The 16,785-nt window shown below is 39.6% G+C and overlaps 2 protein-coding genes across 2 annotated transcripts; both read left to right on the plus strand.

Moving 5' to 3' along the window:
- Positions 1 to 2,767: 2,767 nt before the first annotated feature.
- si:dkey-12e7.4 (uncharacterized protein LOC558132 homolog) lies at positions 2,768 to 6,719 on the plus strand. The gene is made up of 6 exons (XM_034589087.1): positions 2,768 to 2,999; positions 3,184 to 3,235; positions 3,889 to 4,076; positions 5,485 to 5,655; positions 5,847 to 5,957; positions 6,462 to 6,719. The coding sequence occupies exons 1-6, from the start codon at positions 2,847 to 2,849 to the stop codon at positions 6,573 to 6,575; spliced, it is 789 nt and encodes a 262-aa protein (XP_034444978.1). The 5' UTR covers positions 2,768 to 2,846; the 3' UTR covers positions 6,576 to 6,719.
- A 2,748-nt stretch (positions 6,720 to 9,467) lies between these two features.
- syt19 (synaptotagmin XIX) lies at positions 9,468 to 15,971 on the plus strand. The gene is made up of 8 exons (XM_034588007.1): positions 9,468 to 9,740; positions 9,843 to 9,916; positions 12,399 to 12,506; positions 13,417 to 13,584; positions 13,860 to 14,012; positions 14,293 to 14,412; positions 14,825 to 14,936; positions 15,046 to 15,971. Exons 1-8 carry the CDS (start codon positions 9,506 to 9,508, stop codon positions 15,351 to 15,353), a joined length of 1,278 nt encoding a protein of 425 aa, XP_034443898.1. The 5' UTR covers positions 9,468 to 9,505; the 3' UTR covers positions 15,354 to 15,971.
- The last annotated feature ends 814 nt before the right edge of the window (positions 15,972 to 16,785 follow it).

The following is a 16,785-nucleotide window of genomic DNA, read 5'->3' on the forward strand; positions in this document are numbered from 1 at the left end:
AGTCCCAGAGGCACGCTAGTGTTTATTTCTTACCACTACGCCAATATAGGATTATTCAGGAAGAACATATGAAAGAGAATCCTTGAGGGATACGGCTAAAGGAAGTACTATAAAATGATCAATACTTCCATTTTTAGGTGCAGAAAACCCTCCCGCAGTGACTCAAGCTGTCTGTCGTCTTTGTTGTGTGAGTGTGTAATATTTAATAAGTCATAGCTTCATTCTGCGGATTTTACTTGACCTCGGTTATCGCTCAAGCAGAAAGAAACACACTCAAGAGGAAAGGACGGACAGCTGCCTGGAAAATATATAGTAGATTAAATTACTCAGTAAATTATGAAATTTCACAGGGATTCCCGATATTCTTTAATCTAGAGGAGTAATAAAGAGAACACAAATGTTCGGCTGTACCGATGTCCGAGGGTCTACACCAGTACGTTCACTACACTCTGCCATCTTTCCTCTCACGTTTCACTCTGCAATGAAGTTCAGGAGCGTTTCAAGGGATTTTAGGGGCCCAGGCAAAGGGGATCTTGGGGAGCCTATGTTGAACCAAACCCCCAATCTGTTATACTATTATTTTATTATCAAAATTATAAAGAAAGTGCACAAAAATAAATGATGTAGACAGTTTAAGTGAAAAAAAGAATGCAGCTTTAGGCAGAAAGTTAGTCTTCTGTAAAGACTCATAGAATCCAGAGGTTCTCGTGCGTCTCTCAACCTGGGGGCAATTTCCTCCTTTCCCCACCATGAGGGATCTGAAACCCTAACTAACTTTTCACTCACTTTATTTTATATCATATCACATCTACTGAGTTGGCAGTCGGCATGAGTAAGATGCAGGATCATGGCAAATAATAAGCTTCATCTATCCACCTTAACCTTTCAGTGTCATGGGGGGGGGGGGGGGGAGCTGGAGCAAATCCCAGCAACACACGTATGGGCAACATGTAGTGACAAACAAGCGAAGGAGAGGGACGAGTAGATCAGAAGTTGTGAAAGAGCACCTGCACACTTTGGAACTTGCAATTAGAAATTTAAATCACATAATACATTTCTGATTGACAGCGTGCAGGAGCTCTTTCACAAATAGGTAAATGTTAAAAGTAGCAGCAGAAATGTAAAAATAGAAACATCATCTCCTGCGCTGTGATTACTGGGCAGACCAACTGCAATCTACAGTGTGCAATTAACTGATTGTTGAATTCTGTGTTGAGACAATACCTCGTCCCTGCCTCTGCTCAGGGACGCCAGTGAACACCCCCCAGCTCCAGCAGCACAGCTCTGCACCACATATTGTACCACCACCAACTCATCATTGGCACCGTGAGCTGTGTGCCAAAGTCATATGTCTGTAAATGGAGGAAGAGAAGCCAAATTCCAAATGAAGTGACCCCAGAGGAGACCGTGATATCTGCTGCTCCCAAGCACCAGGAGCTTTAAGAGAGTCTGGACTCAGGAGGCTGCCAGAGGAACCATCTGTGTGCTGTGACTGCATAAGCTCCGTCGGCTGTGCTGTCAGCTTTATCTCGGCACCTACATCTTAGCCTCGGTATTTGCAAACTAACTCAATGCGAAAACAAACAATGGAGGCCAGTGTATTCACGAAAGCCAGATTGTTTAATCATAAATATTGAATGGATGAGGAAAACCAATCTCTTTTAATAATGTCAACATTTGCCTCTTGGATCGTGCCTCTTTTATTTTTTCAAGTCTCCTAATAAAAGGTGAAAATAAACACTTTATGCAAACCAGGAGAAAATATCTGCTTCTGATTTTACTTTTATAAGAAGCACTGTTGTGTTAAAGCAAACACTCAAGATTCAATAACTATTATCTATACAACAGCAAGGGAAGGTATTCGGGTGCAATATATATATATACAGCTGTATTTATCTTGTCTTATCAACAACTCAAAGTACTTTACAATACAAGCCACATTCACACAGAACCATAAGATTGTTTCTCCTATCACACACCATTCATCACAGCCGTGTGGTTCAGTAGCAAGTTCACGTTGGGATACAGACTGCAGGAGCCAGGCATTAAACCACCAACCCTCAGTGGACGACCCTCTCTCACCCCTGAGCCACATGTTAAGGATGTTACTTGTGTTACAATCAATGTGATAAAGTTTCTAAACCGAAGGTCATAAGAAAAACATTTAAAAATAATAAATGGTTTAGGTGGTAATTTACCATCTTGCATATTTTTGTGTAGTGGATTAATAATTTATGTAAATACATTTTTGTAAAGATTCTTTTCATAATGTCGCTTTATTATTGAGATCAGTTCACAATCATAGGAAATGGCCTGTATGACATAGAAAATAACAAAGCAAAATTATGGGAATTATCAGTGAATTAAAATAAAAATTGAAATCAATGTATGGGGAGCAATTTTGCTGGGTTTTAAATGATACTTTTGGAAACCCATTACCACTACTACTACTACTACTACTACTAATAATAATAATAATAATAATAATAATAATAATAATAATAATAATACTAGTACTAGTACTACTAGAAGAAGAAGAAGAAGAAGAAGAAGAAGAAGAAGAAGAAGAAGAAGAAAAAAAAACTGGGAAGTAGAAGTAGAGGTAGTAGTAGTAGAAATAGTAATAGTAATAGTAATAGTAATAGTATCCCTCTGTTCCCTCTGTTGAACCGTCTCCGTCGTGTCGAGGCCCTGGCCCGGTTCGGTGAAGCGGGACAATGCTCCCCTCTGCCGGAGGAGTCGCGCCAGACACGCGGGTCTATCCAGGGCCAGGTCACGGTTAATATCTGGGAGAAGAGAGGATCCGCCACATCGGCTCCAGCACTTAGTCAGAGCCCGAGTCAGCGATGAGCGGGGCCACGAGGTTCAGGCAGTGCGGCTCGGTGCTGGTGACCGGAGCCAGCCGTGGCATCGGCCTGCAGATGGTCGAGAGCCTGGCCGGAGGAGGCTTCTCCCCGGGGAAGATTATAGCCACGACCCGAAACCCCGGTGGCGCCCAGGTAAACACCCTCCAAGCTAACTGATTATCCCCGGATCTACACGCCGTGTGTGGGGCTGTGACACCGGGTCAAACGCGGGTCTGCACCGGGCTGAGGGTGCATCAGGTACCGGGATGAAGTCACAGCAACCACCTGATATTATTCCCTGTAACTGAAAGAAACAGGATTTGTTCTTGATCCACAGAAACTTCAGGATCTGGCTCTGAAACATCCCAACATCCACATCACCACTCTGGGTAAGAGAGAGAGAGCTATGGCTGGTGTGTGATGTGTCCATGAGTTCAGTGAAAAGACCCAAATACATAAACTGTGTTATTATGACAAGTAATACACACACACACACACAGAGACATATAAAACTACAATAAATGTGTGTTTGTATGTAGAAATATAACAAAAGGACCTGAAACAAACCAACACAACATAGATGCGAATGAATGTCCTTTCTTTAACGTTAATATAACTCGTGGGATTATTTAGATGAAATCAGCTAAATATGAAGGATAATGAAGATTATTCATATTTTCATTATAACAACCAGTCAGACAGAGCTTAAATATGATGGTTGCACAACTGTTCCTAGTCTCTTACTCTCTCTCCTCTTTTCCACCCCCCTCTCCTGTGGGAAAGGTCTTGACCTTATTATGTTATGATTTGGTGCATAAAATTGAACTGAATTGACCTTTTATTCCAGTTTATTTATTTTTTGCCATATATTTTGAGTGCAATACAAATAAAGTTATAATATAGAAATAGTACATGCGTTTCAAGCGACATAAACCATTACTTGTTTGAAGTATTAATGAATTTTCCACATGATATTTTCCACTTCTCTTAATATTTCGTCCTTGTTTTTGCTAATGTGCAGCGTTGATGTCTCTCTTTCCAGATGTGCTGAGCCAGGAGAGCATAGATAAATGTATAGAGGAGGTGAGCCGGCTGGTGCAAGACCAGGGTCTGAACTGCCTGATCAACAATGCAGGGATTAATGTGGTGGCCGACTTTCACTCTGTTACTGCCGACAAGATGATAGAAAACTTCCACACCAACGCTGTGGCTCCTCTAATGATCACCAAGGTAATGTTTATTAATGGGCTTTGTGCCCCAGCACAAAACGGGTGGAGCTGTGGATCAGCTGTATAGTGACAAAGGTTGTTTGGAAGGTTTCAGATAAAAACAAATAAAAAGAAGGACGACTTTTTTTCTGCGCAGTCACCGGCAGGAGGCAAACTCAAATAACAAGATGACCTTGATGTACAGAAGACACAAAAACCCCTCGGCTCAGGACGGACTGCATTTCATAAATATTAATTTAAAGTCTAGTTTCCGTCGGCCTCAGAGCACAGGGGCAAACAACAGAGCGACACCCTGAGCTGGTAGAAACGCTGGCTCTGATCAAAAAGCCTGCTGACACTCAGTTTGTTCCAATGGAAGGACAGTGTCTGTAAATACAAGGCCGCACTGCAGCACAGAACTCTGACTCAAACAACTGAGCACAAGTGGAGGTCAGTGAACAATCACGTGGAACAGAAACCTGCCCATACAAACATGTTCATATATTTCAACACATTCACATTGGGTGATTGAACTGTTTTGACAAATCAGTTTGAAGACGTCACCTTGAGTCATGCAACATTTTGACGGACAGTCGGGACTATATGGTTGTTTGGGGGTTGAAGCAGTTATCAATTTTAGGGAGTAAAGCATTTCAAATACTAACTTATTTGTAGAAATATATATTTTAAAAACCAAATAGACAAATTGTTAAGGATTCCTGAGATGATGTTATCAAATCCTTATGGCAAAACATTTTACTGAGACTTTCCAGTTCAACCATCAAATTTAATTCATATACAAACAAATACATAGAACACAGATATATTATATAAATACACATCTTTTCTGCATTGTTTATTTTGTAAAATAATTTTTCTTTGAAAGGCTAATATCGACCAATTTTTCAGTTACTATATTTGAATTGGTCGGGTGCTACTTTTTTAAATATTCAATTTAATATTAATATTATTGTGAATGTCTTAACATCTCTTCACCATACTGATATTGTATATTTTCAGCTCGGTGATATAATATAGTGTTAGAACATGATGAATTTTGGATTAAATTGTATTTGTATCAAGGTTATTGATCATATCATTGATAAGATGCTGCATCTGCTGAAAGACGATCAATAATAATCAATAAAAGTTAAATCTGCAAGTCATTGCAACCTTTAAGGCTTCATTGTAAAACTAACGTGGCCTGAAATAGTTTGTGTGGAGAGTTCAGCCCTTCTCTCTGAAAGTATATAATTCTGCCTCCAGAGGGCGACACTGACCGTCTGTTTCCACACAGTGTAATGCATGTGACTCCGGCAGTGAACGCTCCAGTCGGTGTCTCCTAATAACTTTATATTTATACATGTGTTGTGTTTCATTTTTTAAATAAAATATGTCACATATCTATTTTCTCCTCCCTCTGATCCCAGGCCTTCCTCCCTCTGCTAAAAGCAGCTGCGTCCAGAGGAAGAGCAGGCGGCTCGGGGAGCATGAGCATCCAGAGGGCAGCAGTTATCAATATGTCCTCTCTGCTGGGATCTGTGGAGTGCAACTGGGGGGAGAGTGCAAACATCAAATGGTTCCCCTACAGGACCTCCAAGGTGTTGTGTCACAATTTTTTCGAAAAACGTGTGTTTAATTGGTTAAATATAGGGTTTTGCATGTAAACTAGGTTAACCCTGGTTTGATGTGGAGAGAAAGGCATCTCTGACGACTGGTTATCGTAAAACGGATTTTCAAAGATGAGTTCAGCATTATGCTTCATGGTAGTGTGATGTGTTTGCCTCCTCAGAGTGCCCTGAACATGGTGAGTCGCTGTATGGCTGCAGACCTGGAGCCGGATGGGATTCTCTGTATGGCCATACACCCAGGCTGGGTCCGCACTGACATGGGGGGGTCCCAGGTAAGAGCCAGTCAGACAGTCACAGTCTTTCTGAACACAAACTGGGTTTAAATCATATCATCCTCTGTAATAGAAATAGTCTGTCACTGCCTGCATTGATGTTTTTCCTACTGTGATGTCATTTTTTGGAGATCTGTAAAATCTGTAAAACTTTATTAACCATAATAAATATGAATCCCTAGACTGTGATGTAAATAGAAATTATACAATAGTTATTCAATCAACTTTTGCTTAAATGAACAAAAATGGCATGTTGATCCAAACAATTTCTAAATATAGTAACATGAACAGAATGTTTCTTAACCCTCCTTGTTATTTGAACTATGTACATTTCTCAATTAGTGAGAATTAAAATCATCATCATGTTCCAGCTGTTACAACATAATTTGAAGTAAAAATTGTCTTTAACATTCCAAATATTCCAGAGCTTTCTCACAGTCAGTGTCCTGGGTGATGTACGTGTTTACACACACATTGCTTTCCTGTGTATTCGTGTGTTCCCAGGCTCCATTGAGTCCAGAGGAGAGCACCTCCTCCATGTTGTCTGTGATTGGAGGCCTGAGTGAAGAGCATCATGGGTCGTTTCTGAGCTTTACTGGAGAGGTGCTGCCCTGGTAAACCCGCACATCACCAGTAATGAGTATGGTGATTATTAGCACTATTAACTTTTGGCTGATAAGTTAGTTAAGATCATCTTCAACTATGCAAAGATAAATCTGTTACCGGCTCAGTTTTTCTTTCATCCAGCTCCATCTGCTGGAGGAAATCTTTCATGGTTCATTATATGAGAGGGTTAGTGTCCATTAGGCCTGTGACGATTCTCGAACCAATACAGACCAATACAATGTCCAGTAATAAATTGTTATATCCCTTGATGTGAAAACTGGATGAAAGCGTCAGCTAAATGTAATGTAATGTAAAAACTGCCACAAAATTAACATGCTTAATAAAAGTTTGTAGCTCTAAATAAACTCTTGTTGTCGTGTGCTCTTATTTTATTGTAAGTATTTTTATTAACTAGTCCATGACTTGTTTCCTTGGAAATCAGTGAAAATGTCAAAAACCTTCTTGGTCCATGTCGCGTCCTTCCAAGTTTCATGGAGTTTGTATAGTTTTGCACAATCCTGAGTAGTAACAAAACAACCAGTAAACAAACGAGGAGACGTGAGCAAATATACTGTCTGAGATTTTGAAAAACAAAGCTGAACATTAGAAATTTCATAACATAATTCAAGGTGATTGTTTAAATCTTTCAATTTCTCCTTGGTCAAAATCTAAAAAACAACATTTACGAGCATTTTAGAAGAATCTTTAAACACATTTACTTGATCTGGACATTTACTGTTTTAAATTCTGTATATTTTATGTAGATCTTTATTATAATTTTCTTATTCTTAAAGTCTTAGTTTTTTTTTGTTTTTTTTTAATCACGTGAAGCCCTTTGTGTTTTAAAAATGTGAAATACAAAAAAAATTTGATTATTCTTCTTTGTCTAAAAGGGGAAACTAAGCAGCTTCTTTTCAAAATGTTTCACTTCCTTATTCTCGGAGTGGAAAGTGGAGTTCACGTCATAACTTTGTCTTTCAGCAAGGTGCATTGTCATGATGTGATCCGGTGAAGGCAGCTCCTCAGGTACATTTCCTCCTTCTCATTGTGACACAAGTCAGTAAAACAATATGTGACGAGTCTGAAAGATAAAGATGACAATGACGAGCTTTTAGCACAAATGACCTTTAGAGTCGTGATCCCGTCTTAGTGGCGCTGAAGCGGCCGCAGTTGGAAGATAACTGAGTGTGTGTTAATATCGCTTTACAACACCTGCTGCTTTGGTTATAGTGAGATGAGAGAGCAGAGCTGCCATTCAACAGGCAACTTGGAAAATACTGAATTTATCAAACCTCAATGCAAAGAACCTAGTGTCAAACTTACTGGATGTGGTTTTGCTCATAAATGTTTTGGAAAATGTTTGTAGCAGAGAAACAACACAATTATAGCAATACTGTAACTTTTACTGAGCAACAGCGCCCCCTGCAGCCGCACATGGTGGCATTCAGTTGGCTGAGCGATTAACTGGTTTTCATGTAAAGAAAAAACAAAGTCTATCAATGTTTTGAGTGGAGCTCTGACTGAGTCGTCCCACTGGACTGAAACCCAACTGAACGCTGGATATTACCCATGATCCTCTCCTTCCTGAACCAATAGAGCTGCTGCTGTAACCAATCCACCAAATTCTGTTTAGAATTCTTCATATTTCATTGGTTTCCTGCTGAATATTGGAGATAAACTCTGGTTTTTAATAACTTCTAAGTCTTTTTAACTGATTGACTGTTCAGCTTTACCCTTTATCTTGCTGCTGGACTTGCTTTGGACTCACCAAAGTTACATAGAACACACATTCAGGGAGTGAAGGAGGAAACATTCTCCAACCTTCCAAATCTATTTACCTTCAAATTAATTTGGAAGCTGCTGCTTTAAGGTAAAACAGTTGCATAGTGTTGCTTTCAGGCTGGATTCAGTGCAGGAAGCAGCAGTGCCTGTGGTAATGGTGAATTCATGGCTTATCATACACACCCATTAGTCCAATAATGTGAAATGAGTTTAGGATAAATGGAGAAAAGTCTTACAGAGGAGGAGAGCCGGGGACCAGGTCATGTGAATATTCAAATCTAATCAAACCAGTTTGTCCAGAATGGTGTGCAGGAAGTCTTGTGCTGGGAGAGTGTGTGTAGAGAGGAGAGAGGGAACAGTTAGACATGTTTCTCTTGCTGAATAGTTCCATAGTGCTTGTTAGAGATTAAGTGCACGCAGCATGGATTCATAGCACAGGAAAATATGTGCGTGCCTGAAGAGGAAGATTGCTGATTGCTTTTATTATGCACCTCAGGTAAATGTTCATCTGTTTTCTTAATGCCATCATGTGTTCGTTCCTGATTCAAGCAGAAACAGAGGACCTGCACACTAATGAAAAATGTCTCAGTTTACCAGCTTTATCTTTAAATGAGTTTTGAGCTCCTTCACATTTCTTTAGTTTTAGCTACTTCTCTGTAGATTTCCCTTCGCGGTGTCGATCATATCTTGTGTGAAGTGTGAGCACAATTTGACTCGACAGGTTCTGATAGGAGATATAAATGACTTTACCAGGGATTGAAGGTGGAAACATTCTCCATATTCACACTCATTCAACCGTCAAACTCACTTTAATGAAGCTGCTGTTTTAGGGTGATGTTGCATGGTGTTGCTGTAAGTGTCATTAACAGTTGATATTAGTCCTGATGGGACGGTCTTTACAGGTTGTATGATGGTCCTTGCCCAGGGTTAGAATTCCAATGTAAGGTTGAACTGCTCACTAATTCAAATACTGTCACTCCTACTCACTCCTACTTCTTGTAGTGAACAATTATTGGTTACTACCAATCATCATCCATTGGTTTTACTTTAGCCAACAAGCAGAAATCATGTAATGCTGCTATTGCTGTTGTCTGATCTTTGTCGCTCCACTGTTGCCATCAGAAGGTCCATACTCCCTCACCTGTGTTCCTGAATTGCAGATGTGTGTATTGACCACATGGAAGCAGAGAGTCCCGCTCACTCTGATGGACCATCCAGCTCCTGTCGAGCAGCTTTCGGCTGCTGCAGAGCTGCAGATGCCGTTCTCAGACACGGTCAAGTACCTCATCCTGGGCGTCTCCGTGACTCTACTCCTGCTGGCCCTGGGCATCCTGGCCTGGCAGACCTTCAGATGCTGCACCAACACACACACCACATACACCCAGCAAGACACGGGTGAGTGGGGATAGGGCCACAGAACCAGACTGAACAGCACAGGTTGATGAAGCCTATAGTGTCTGACCAGTTAATAATGAACATGTCTGATTTTCACTCTAGTGAACAGTGATGTGCTGGATTCAGATGAAAAGTCAACAACAGCAGGGAAGTTCTCCGGAGCTCCAAGTATGAAGGTGAGCGAAGGAGATGGAGATCAAATCTAAACTTGGTTGTGCTGAGTCCATACAGAGTGGCCCAAAAGGAGGTGTGGGTAAATGAAAAGGGTCAGAACAGTCAAGCAGCAGATTCAGGAAATTATTTTCACGTTCTTTAACATTGTGAGATAATGCATTTTTTGCCATATTCACTGACTTCCAATAACTCATTGATTTTGATGGGAAAAGAGGGTATATATATATATATATATATATATATATAACATATTACACATAAGAAGGTTTGTAATTTATTGTGGATCCAAATGAAATTCTCAATCTTGGGAATTTAAATGTGGTTTCATAAAGGGACTGGATTTCATAAAGTTTCCACCGATCAAAAGAACCAAAGGGTTTTTGTTATATTCTCAGATATTTGCAGACTGTCTTTTAACTTCAACTTTCTTTCTTTCAACATTCAAACCTTTTTTTGTTTTATAAGTTTTGGCTCCCAGGTTTTGGGTATGTTCGTTTTCATTAGTTTGCTGCCTACAAATTTGAAGTGTCCCCACAATGCTCTGTAAAGTTTATGTTTTTATTAAGAAACAGACGTGATGTTGGGCCATGGTTTTTTGTGAAACCACACTTCGGCCTACATGTGCCATCAAAGCCTGAAGCCGCATGTTCCCCCAGGACTCAGTCTCCCAGGGGCCATCAAAAACCAGAGCAAGGAACTCAGTCTTCCAGAGGGCATCAACTTCACACAGAGGTGTGAAAACCCCCCCAGGGACACAGGTTTCAACTCCCATTGGTCACTCTGGACCCCATGACCTGTGAGGTCACCGGGCCAATATAAAGCCTGTTCTCCCCCTACAATCCTCTCTTTCTACAATCCTCTCTTTCTACACTCCCTCAACGGAGAGAAGGCTGTCGAGCCTCTTCTCCAGCTCACATCTTCTCTTCCCATCCAACTCTTCGAGAGGAGCACAAAGGTGCAGCTTCCAGCTCATCTCACCAAGGAAACCTCCTCGCCCTCCAAGCTCTACCAACGTCCTAGCAGCGATGCGATGTCCTGCAGGAAAACTTCAGCCAGCAACTGAGCTACGCAGCTCAACAGAAACCAGCAAGACGACACAAAACTTCGAACTGCACAGCAACTTCCTTTTTCCCCTTTCTACGGACGGGTAACACAACTGGGCTTAATAATTATACTAGGCTAAGCAAGACTGTTTATTCGATTCTGTATGATGTTTATAAGTTTGATTTGTGTTGTGATATTGTGGTTACAAGTTGTTGAGAAAGTTAATGCTAGTTATGCTCTTCAGTCCTTCCTTGCATACATCTAGCAACCTTCTCTAATTTGGCACACACAGACACACGCATAACTCTTCACCTCATTATCTGGGGGGAGGGTGTTAACTCTTTGGCCAGCCACCATTTTGAAAGCACGCTGACTCACACAGACACACACACATACCTATCTTTGTTTAGCAATTAGACCGTTAGTAATTTGTGTTTTTATACTTTATTATATTCATAATAAATGTTTTTCTTTCACAAATGTTTTTTCATTAATGTTGCATAAGTGAATTTTGCCAACCTCTACACTGTCAAGAACTCCATATCCTTCAACTTAGCTAACTATCTAGATGGTAATTTTGGTTATACTTATTAATTTAATTGTTAATCAGAGTTCCAAATTTGTAGTTATTACTTTTATGAGACTTATTCAATAAATTGGCTATCTTTTCCCTTCCTTTGAAGGGTGGTGCCCTGAGGTAACTTTAATCAATTAAAGTTATTATTTAATATTAATAATTAAATATTAATATTTAATATTTTATTTTGATAACCAAATTTATTGAATGCCGAAAGGCACACCATTTTATGGTATCACGTTTGATGCATTATGGCACAACAGTGATGTTATGTTGTGTTTTGATTGTAAAATGTTGCATTATATTGTTTGGTGTTCTTGTTAGAGCCTGATCAAGGTTTTTTGACAATGAAAATGATGATTTAATCATTTAGTAGGCAATATGAAATTTCCAATACAGATATATTAGTCAATATATACAATCATAATATAGTAAGAAATAAAAACTATATTATAGAATATTAAAAATATAATATGAATATCATTTAAAAAATCCTAAAATGTCATTTCTAAACCCATATGACAAGGAAATGAAATTAAGCCTTGACATTTTACAGTTAAACCATGAACTTTATTATAAGTAACTATAGATCAAAAGAAAACACAAATACACCCAAATATATAGAACTTAAATTAAGAGAATAAGGATATTTCTTATGTAAAAAGTTTCTGCATTGTTCATTCTGTAAAATCGGCGCTCTGTGTAGATGCCTCAAGTAGGAAACCGTGTTTATGTGCATAGAGATTAATGAGCAGACTTGTTCAAACACAGGAGAGATGTGACTTGTGAAGTCAGATTACAGCTGGAGGCGCTGCAGTGGATAATAACACCACTGATGATGTGCATGTGTGCGCCCTATCCAGATGGAGGACGTCAGCACTGAGGTTCAAAGGCAGAGTCGTTGTTTGCCTCAGGCCTCCGGATCCAGCGAGGCGGAGGGAGACGAGGGCGAGCAGCTCAACGTTAAACAGGTAACAGACATTTCCGTATAATCCTGATGTGATGTGTCGATTCTCCTCTTAATCTGAAGCCTCATACACTTATCTTAAGTTTACCAATTGAGGATGAAGCCGGTCGTTAAATGGTTTGTGTGTATCCTAAATAGTATTTCAACCTATTTCCTCCTCACTGTGTTTGAAGGGACTCTTTTGCAGTTTGTAGAGTCAAGCTGTTTAAGTTGGGCTCTATAATTCCAATCAGACAACAATGATCTTCTAGAAAACTTGAATATTTGAAGCAAATTTCATGGCAATCCACCAAATAACTTCAAGTATAAATATATCTTTTATTATCCTGTGCAGCCAGCAGTGATCACATATGGTCAAATCACTTTTGTAACAATAAATACATCAACAATACATCACAGTGAGACATTTAAAACAGCAGGGATAAATGTTTACATCTGCATCTTGGCTGAAGCTACAGCCGGACGGAAGCAACAAACACTCATTACAAATTGTGGCTAGATTCGTCAAGGACTAATAATAATAATAGTAATATTTTACTCTTAAACATTAATGTCAACCTCATGGTGGCGCTAGAAGATTCAGGGGAATCTTTTCTACACATTCCTTATAGAAACATGCAGATATCCATTCAGCAAAATACTGATAAACAGGTCACTTCTTGCCCTCGTCTGCATCCCATCTATCATTCACCATTAGGATTCATCCTCTGGAAACTAGAAATGTCAGGACAAAGTTTCATGCAAATCAATCCAATATTTGTCTGGGAACTATTCAGAATTTGTGTTTGAGAACCTCCCTTTAATCCATTTCTATTAAGATTAACAAAGATGAATCCCTGAGGAAACAGTAGATGTTAAACGGTATCAACACAAGGTTCTGGATGTATATTCCCTAACACAAGTTCTTGCACCAGGTGGATGGATCTCTACGGTTCTCCCTGTACTACGACCAGCCGCTGTCCCGTCTGGTGGTCACCGTCCTGCAGGTGGAGGGGCTTCAGGAGCTCAGCCAGACCTGCTGCCTCCAGCCATTTGTTAAACTACGACTCATGTGGGCAGGATCAGAGGGAGTGGACGTGGAGGTGGTTATCACATACCGCAGTGACATTATTATCAACTACCAGGCATATATAGCTTTTTTCCCCCTTCTTTTCGTGCTTTTTTAAACCAATAAAATGACTGGATTTTTGCATTGAATCTCAGAAACATAGATCGAATGCCACAGTATTTGATACTGGGCTCAAGAATCTTCTTTTTTTTAACCATGTTAATTGTTCAAAAATGTGTCAGATTGTCTTTCAGTCCTCGGCGGCTCTGTACCAAATAAAGCTTATGGTTACTGTTGTGCTCCTCTTAGGGTGGAGGGACGTCTCCTGCTCTGTGGACAGTGCTGCAAGAGTGGCAGACTCGCATTGTGAAAGACAGCTGTAACCCTTTATATGGAGATCAGTTCAGTTGCATTCTGCAACAGGATAAAGACGCACTTCATCACGTCAGCCTCAGGATGGAGGTCCTGCAGTAAACCCCTCTCACTCTCAGTAACTCTAAAATCCTATTCTATCATAGACGTAAAGATGTACTATTTACTTTATACCTGCACTGACAATACATTTTTTAATTTAAAATGAATAAAACTACTCGCAGATGACATCTTCGCTGTCACATTGCAACGTCACAGGGATTTTAAGCTCTAAGCACTACAGTCGTATTGCAGAATTGACAGTGTAGTCATGTGAGGAAAGGGAATGTGTTTTCTTACTGTGTCCGTCATGTATCCGTGTGTTTCTCAGGTGTGGGACTTTGATAAATTCTCTAGACACACGTTGTTGGGAGGGGTGAGGGTTCCTCTCGGGAAGCTCAACGTCTCTTACCCTCTGGAGCTGCACGAGGATCTGCAGCTACCCCAGAAGGTACAGCAGCCATGTTCTGTGACACTGCACAAACACAATCGTTTATAATGTCATGGGTAAGTTGTTCTCACCTTTCAGTCGAGAAGAAAGGCTATTCTTACACTTTAATGAGTAACGTAGACAATGTTAAACAAAATAAAGTCATTTCCAAAACTTAGAATGAGGATGTGTTGTATATACAATTTCCCTCATTAGAGGATTATCGTTGTTTAACTCAACGAACTAACTTAATTTAACTGCAACACTAAAAGTCAAAATTTGTATCATGGGGGAAAGGAAAGAAGGGAAACGGCAAATCCTTAACTGAAGCTGAAACCAGAGAATGGTTTGAATTCCAACTACAAAGAGGCAGAATCTGTCTTTTTAATCACATACAAGGTTTATGAAGTGTTTATCCTCTCACTCTGGACAGGATCGTGTCGGAGAGGTGCTGCTGTCACTGAAGTTTCTTCCCACTTCTCAGAGGCTTGAGGTTGGTCTGCTAAAGGTCAGAACAGTCCCCACTGAGATATGCTCAGATGCCGGTAAATAACAAACCTCTTGACAAATAGAAAACCATGAGAAACCATACACACACACACACACACAGTGTAACGTATAGAGTTATTGATTTGCTGTTCTTGTGTTGTACAGCCGTGTACGTCAGGATCAGTGTCCAGTGTAATCATTGCAAGCTCAGGTCGCAGAAGACCTCGGTGGTGGCCCGGTGCCGGGTGAACGTCTTCAACGAGGTGCTCATGTTCTCGCTGCCCGAGTTTCCTGTGGAGCGGTGTAAAATCATAATCTCTGTGTATGAGACTCACACGACATGGAAATCACCCAAACATCTGATAGGACAGTTGACTGTGGGGAAGGAGAGGAGTACGGAAGACGAGCACTGGAACTGGATGATGCGCTCAGTCCGCCAGCCTGTAGCAAAGTGGCACGGCCTGCTGATCTGAGCTGCAGTTCAAAACCCACTTCTAAAATCTCCCCGCCTGCTTGTGTTTAAAGCTGTTGTTCTTCTGCGTTCAGCTGTTGAGAGATGGGCAGCTGTTAAACTGAAGGACAAACACGGACTCCTTTACTCTAGACTCCAAAGTGATTTAACAAAGAGTTCTTCCTGTTTCAATCAGGAAAGAGGAGTCACTACTCAGCTGAAACTTCAGGTTTCACAATCTACTCATTCACTTACATCGCTTCTTTCTTTCTTTTTATTTTCAAATCACATTTTATTGAAAAGGCTCTAATTATCTGACTTTTTCACTCCTTTCATCAAGATTACTTGAGTGTTGTACTTACTGTACTCGATCAGTGAATAAGTGTTGTTTGTGTTGTTGTAATATTTATCTTTAAGCTGTGTTGTACTATTGTAACTGCTCTACTGTAAGATCATTAAATCTTTATATTCCAGCTCAACACAATATAATATAAATCTTTATGCTTATAGTCAACAATTTATATTATATTATTTATTGTCTGATTTTACGTGATGTTGTATTATTCTGTTTGTCTTGGGTTTTCTTCATTTGTCCTTGGTGAAGCATTTTGTAATGGTTAAATTTTAAATGACCGATATAAATAAAGTTATTATTAATACGATTTTTATTATTTAATCAGTATGAATACACGCACCCATTATGGACTGCTATTTAAATCAGGTTCAATTTTCAACTGTGCAATATTAATTCTGTCTGTACTATACGATGGTTCATGTGCAATCCATTCACCGTACATATTCTCACACTGTACATATATTATCTTGTTTTTACACTGTATATAAAATATTCCATTCATATGTTTCTATATTTTTTATATTTCCTTACACTTAAGTTTTTCATTTGACTTATTACTTACTTTGTCAAAGCAGAAAACCTGAGGACAAACACAAACAGACCTGTGAGTTACCAATAACCTAAATTAGGACTAGAGTTTGTACTTTCATTATTTTCAATATTAAAATTAATCATTAGAATTAATTGTATTAATTACAAACACTGAAAACAAAAAATGAAACAAAACAAGTTTAGTTTTGCGAGATAAATTCCATCGGAATTCCATGATCCATAAACTTCTGTGTTGATCAACAGCAATTATTGGATTGTTCGTATAATGTTTTAATAGTGGCATCACAAATAGATGGAGATGTAGCTTCGATGTGGAAGTAAAAGCTTCATATTAGGTTCGTGTGTAAACACTAGAGGGCGCTATATAGGACCACGTGCTGTTGTGTTTCCTGTCGAGCTGCATCACAATTTGAGCTCGAAGGAGCCAACTGACCAACAACGCTCCAGACTTTGGTGTAGTATCGTAAGCTAAACGTGCTATTTGATATATTTTTATTAATGTCAGTAGGCTTCATACTTTGAATAATTTCTAACTATGACTAAGCTT

This window comes from Hippoglossus hippoglossus, chromosome 6 (assembly GCF_009819705.1).
Source record: "Hippoglossus hippoglossus isolate fHipHip1 chromosome 6, fHipHip1.pri, whole genome shotgun sequence".
Taxonomy (NCBI): Eukaryota; Metazoa; Chordata; class Actinopteri; order Pleuronectiformes; family Pleuronectidae; genus Hippoglossus; species Hippoglossus hippoglossus.